Source organism: Pempheris klunzingeri, chromosome 22 (assembly GCF_042242105.1).
Source record: "Pempheris klunzingeri isolate RE-2024b chromosome 22, fPemKlu1.hap1, whole genome shotgun sequence".
Lineage (NCBI taxonomy): Eukaryota > Metazoa > Chordata > Actinopteri > Acropomatiformes > Pempheridae > Pempheris > Pempheris klunzingeri.
In genome coordinates, this window is record NC_092033.1 from 12,525,482 (window position 1) to 12,530,957 (window position 5,476).

The 5,476-nt window shown below is 40.3% G+C and overlaps 1 protein-coding gene across 1 annotated transcript; it reads right to left on the reverse strand.

Moving 5' to 3' along the window:
* Positions 1-206: 206 nt before the first annotated feature.
* myf6 (myogenic factor 6) lies at positions 207-1,711 on the reverse strand. The gene is made up of 3 exons (XM_070853633.1): positions 1,190-1,711; positions 682-775; positions 207-570 (listed from the first exon to the last, which is right to left on the reverse strand). Exons 1-3 carry the CDS (start codon positions 1,703-1,705, stop codon positions 461-463), a joined length of 720 nt encoding a protein of 239 aa, XP_070709734.1. The 5' UTR covers positions 1,706-1,711; the 3' UTR covers positions 207-460.
* Between the last annotated feature and the right edge of the window lie 3,765 nt (positions 1,712-5,476).

The following is a 5,476-nucleotide window of genomic DNA, read 5'->3' on the forward strand; positions in this document are numbered from 1 at the left end:
CATGTATTTTACACGAGAATTGTGATTGTAGACATTTCAGCAGAACTTATAGGTGTCACATGTGGTCTGATGCTTGCGTTGCCTCTGTCAAACATAAAAGTATAAAAACCCTGGATGCCCTTACTTCACCAACATGCCCTTGAAGAATGACGAATACAATGATTTTTAGAGTACTCCAAAAGTAGCAATTTAATTTCTTGGTCAGGTATGTACAAATACTTAAATACAATATCAGCTTTCTTAAAGAGTCTGTGTGCTTCTGAATATAAAATAAATAACTCTAAACATCAACATGATTATAAAATATGTACAAATCCGTTGCTCCTGCTGTACAAAGGTTACAAGGTTACATAAACAAACAGAAGCCAGAATGGCTGAATATAGTGGAAATAATTTAGAGATACACAATGGAAGTTTTACATTTTTAAATTGCTGTCTAGTTGCGGCCTTCGCTAACGTCTCAGTTTTCTGTGACGTCCTCGCTGAAGTTGATTTTGTCGTCATTGGTGATGCTGTCCACGATGGACGAGAGGCGCAGGAGGCTGGAGGACGCAGAGGACTCGTCGGTTCCTGAAAAACAAAGGAAATTGACTCAGAGTGCATCACCAGCTCGGCTATTCTGTTGCTGAGGCCGTTCTGATTTATTTATTGTGGGTTGTAAGTGAAGTTCGGAGGATGTACCTTCTCTCTGGTTCATCATTGCTGCAGTGGAATGGTCAGCAGAGGTCGACCAGCTCTCCGAGGACTTTTTCCAGTGGTACTCATGACCGGCCACCTGTAGAAACACACATCACATGTTATCCATACAGTTAATACTAAACCACACGAATAAACAGAAGCATATTTTATCAAGCTGACAACTGCCACACTGAAAAACACTCTCAAATAGGCAAATCTAGGCCTAATATTTTTGGCATAAAAAAACACATGAATCAATAATAATAGGTCTGTATTGTAAGATCATCTGTACGGAAAAAGACCTTATTAGCACAAACTGGAATAAAAATGTCATACAAACATTCAGTAAACGCATCATGATGTCATTGAAAGCACCACAGACACCTCACACCCTCATGCAGAGATATTACAGGGAATAAAAGCACATCATTAAGGCGTCATGGTGCCATTAGAAAGTCATCTGAATATCATGGGAATGCTATAAGGATTTATTTTTTGTCTGATTGCTTACACTGTGTTCTTTAAAGTTGTGGGATGCTCCGTTCTGCGTTTTCTCCTGCTCGTCCAGCGTCTGCAGCAGGTCCTGTAACCTCTCGATGTAGCTGATGGCGCTGCGTAAAATCTCCACCTTGGGTAGCCTCTGGTTGGGGTTGGCCACCGTCTTCCTCTTCAGCGCGTCGAAGGCCTCGTTGATCTTCTTGAGCCTCCTCCTCTCCCTGAGCGTGGCGGCCTTGCGTCTGTCCGTCGGCGCTGACTTTCTCTTGCAGATCTTGCAGGCCCACATGAGGCACTGGCCCTCGCAGTGCGCCCGGAGACCCGGGGGCGCAAGGACGTGCTCCTCCCCGCTGCTCTCCCCGCCGGTCTCGGACGGAACATTATCCTGGCCCGGGGACAGCGGGCTGTCGTTGCCGTTGTAAAGGGGAGACACCCCCGCCATGTCCAAGTGCTGTAGTGGTCCATGATCCCCTTCTTCCAAATAGCGCAAATCATTGAAAAGATAAGGATTGGTCTCAAAAAGGTCCATCATATTGTTGCGCCCCTCACTCTGTTTTGACAGTGGGACTCTGGCATTTAAACAGGGCAGCAGGGACACAAGTCACCAGGCTTATATATAGAATGTGAAACTCTATCCAAGACTTTGGCTGTCACACTGCATCAAGCATCTTTTTTTTTTTTTTTTTTTGCAATGGCTCTTTACAACCTACTGACTTTGACTAGGAAATGCATATACATTAAGGCCTCCAAAAGGAATTGAAATGTCACCTCAGCTTTCATGACAGCTTTAAATAACTGCACCGGGACAAAATGGCAACACAATGATATTTCCCAGCACCGCCATTGAGAAAGTGAAAGACATCATACTGATGTTCCACAGCTAACAGGGAAAAAGTGGATGTCGATGGGTTGTTGGTGCCATTTTGATATAGAAAACACTTTTTTTTTTTTAAAAAAGGGGCTTTATAAGTTGTAACTCTTAACTTTATTGAGTAAAAAATCTGTAATATGCCTTTAGTTTTTTTTTTTTTTTTTTTGCCAGGTTGTGTGTGAGGTATGTCCTTCTGCAGCATGACCTGTTTTATATCTCTACTTCAAAAGGTCATTGAGTTTGCTGTTATAAATGTTAGAGGGTCGTTTATAAAAGGCTCGTGGGTTTGCAGTTTTTAAATGAGGTAAGTCAGCAGTTACAATCATCAGTTAGTTGTTAATAAATTCACCCTGAGCCAGATTTCCTGAGGTGCATTTCCAGAATATCTGATGAGTAGGAGCTAGCTAAAGGACAAAGCAGTGTATGCTGCAGAAACATGTGGATTTTATAACAAATAATGAGGTATTTATCAACAACTAATGAATCAGTATTTACAGCCTAGAAATATCTAATAGCAATGTTATAAAGTGGTATTTAAAGCAGCTATTATTAGTGTCCCTGTTCCATATTAACTATGGTTCAAATGGGACGTGTATGTGGAAGGGAAGCAGTGATGAATCCGCAGAAAAGTAGTCCCCCCCGCCTCTGCAGTGTGTTTTAGCTTCTTTTTTCAGTTCAGCGTTTTGGTTTTTACCTCCTGTGACTTTAACCGTTTTGGTTCAGTCTCACTGATCTCATCAGCACTGTTTTCACACCTAAAGATTGAATGTCAGCGTCGCGTTTAGAGATTGTAGAGGTCTTCCTGATGAATTAAACTGGAAAACATACAATAAGAAGCAAGTTAGGATGGATGACACGAGCCAAATGGAGCTCTCACAATCTGCCAACTCAAAAGTTGTCCTTATTAATGGTTCATTACTTATCTATGAAGCATAAATAAATAATTTAGTAGCCATTTGGGGCATTTGTTACAAAGTAAGTCTGAAATACTTAAATTTCTTTAAGTACTGCATAACATTTGATTCAACATAATAGTGTTAATAAAACACTGAACACGCCCACTGAAAGTCTGATATCAGTCATATACATAGGCCATATAATCATACACACACTTCAGATGCCAGTTTTAGCCGGTGGGAATGGTATGGCCAATTGTAACTTGTAGAAAATCCCAACATAGAAAGATTGGAATGTGCAGAGTCAAAACAGCTCAGAGAAACGCATGCATGCGGTGTTATAAATAGAAACGTGGCTCATTCATCTCAGATTCATAAAAGAGATAAAAGCCAGTGAGGAGGTGATATATGGCCTGTGGCATTTTTGCTGCAACCTTGAAAGGTCCACAATTGGAAACTTCGCGGGCGGGAATGTGAGGGATTCCTATTTTTGTATGGCTGCAGTTCTGGTGGGGTTTTACTTTTACCCCGTGGAGGTCCCTTCCCCCTCACTCCCGGCTTCTGTTACGTTGTTGTGGAAGGCTGAGAATCACGGGTGCTTTTCATCATTTGTCGGGGCGTCTGAAATACTATCAGCATGGTATCGCTAAGTCACCTAACTGACACACACTTAACCATAACCATAACCATGCTGCATTCAGGTCATATTCAGACTGTTGTTAAGAGCAGCCAAGTAAGAAAAACTATTTATATCAGCCTCCTGTTTGTAACTTCAATGAGGTATCATATCTCTGAATGGTAATTAGTTCGACAACACACTGCTCATCAACATAAAATCCCATATTAACTCTAACGTTAGCAATTAAGGAGCTATCTGTTTCTGGTATTACTTGTTAACTAACTGTAAATATGGTAATGTAAGTTTCATTTCCTGAATCCAGTGGAACTACAAGGCTAGAAGAGAGGGTAACAATGTTTTACTAATGTGTGAAGGATCTACAGATGTAATGACAGGTGGCTCTGACAACGTTGCGTGAATGTAGTATGTTGAAGTCACATCGTTTAAGGATATCAGATTCACTTTCTTCGCGGGTTATTTTAAATTTGTGACAATGATCAGTTATTTGGTCATGAGCAGAGTCTATAATCTTCCTTCCTCCCCCTCCCAGTGATGCAGTGGTAAATAAACAGATAAAACTCACATCCGTCCCACGACCGCTAATATTAACACAACACAGTTATATTGACTTTTTTTTTTATTTCTACGGTGGACAGTTTGTTTTTTCAAACACAGGTGTATCATTAACAATCCCTTTAAGTGTGCCCACTGGAGAGCAAGCTGACTCACTGCTGTCTCATACTGAGACTCTCAGATGGAGCAGAGCCCAAATTAATGTTATTAGTTCCAGCTGTACAAGTCAAACAGCTATTTCTAATCACTGCGATTCTTGTCAATTAAACCGTGCTGAGGATAGATATTTCCACATTATTATGATTATGTTTTGGCAATTTGTTTTAGATTAGGAATACTTTGATGTCTTGGTTATACACTGACTTTAAGTATAAGAAAGTGTTATTCTTCCAATATTTAGCCAAACTACCATATTTCCTGAGTCTTAACCAAAGTGTTTTAGTTGCCCAAACCTAATGCAGGACATTCATCCTGTACTTCGCACTCCCCTGGCCTTGATTTACACATGTGTATTTCTTGCCGTGTCAAAATGTGGCCCATTGTATTTCTGTCTCTGCTTAGAATTTCTGTGTGTGAAATTTAAGTTTCTTTTCTTTTCCTGAAAAGGTCAGAGCAGCAAAAGTAGAGACATAAATTAACTCCTCATACGGGCTGAATCAGCACTACAGTAAGTTATGTGAATTGATTACAAAGATCAGCAAATGACATCTATTCACATGAAAAGGTCAGATAATGTTGTGTGCACAATATATTCATGGCCAAAATGTATTTCCTTCTGTGGATGCTTAGTGTATTTCATAGTGTATTTCATTTTCAGAACCTAGAGCAGCTCATGCTGCAGTTACACCACAGACCCTGCATTAATCATGTCCATAGAAACCTTATAAAAATGCTGAATGTACTCTGGTTCTGTTGTCAGCTGTGTTGAAATAGTAAGCATAGTTATAAAGATATGTGTATTACATCAAATATTGCAAATACATGGGATTTCCTGTGTGTGTGTGTGTGTGTGTTCTTTTTTATTCCGAAGCGAGGTACTCTCGGGGGCAGTCACTTGTGGAAAACAATATAGCTTATATTATTGTTTTTCTGTTTGTGAGATTGCCATGCATGCATACGTGTGTGTGTGTGTGTGTGCGCCTATGAATGTGGAGCACTAAGGTCTTCTGAGTGGGAGGTGTTGGTTTCTGAGTGCGTTTTGTCAGGCAAGATAGATTTTGCATCCCATAGTTACCATGAAAAAAAATGCAAACAACTAGTCACGCTGCAAAGGAAAAACGACAAATGATGATGAATGAACGATGATGAAAAATAAATTAGATAAACTGTTGCTCCAAATGGCTG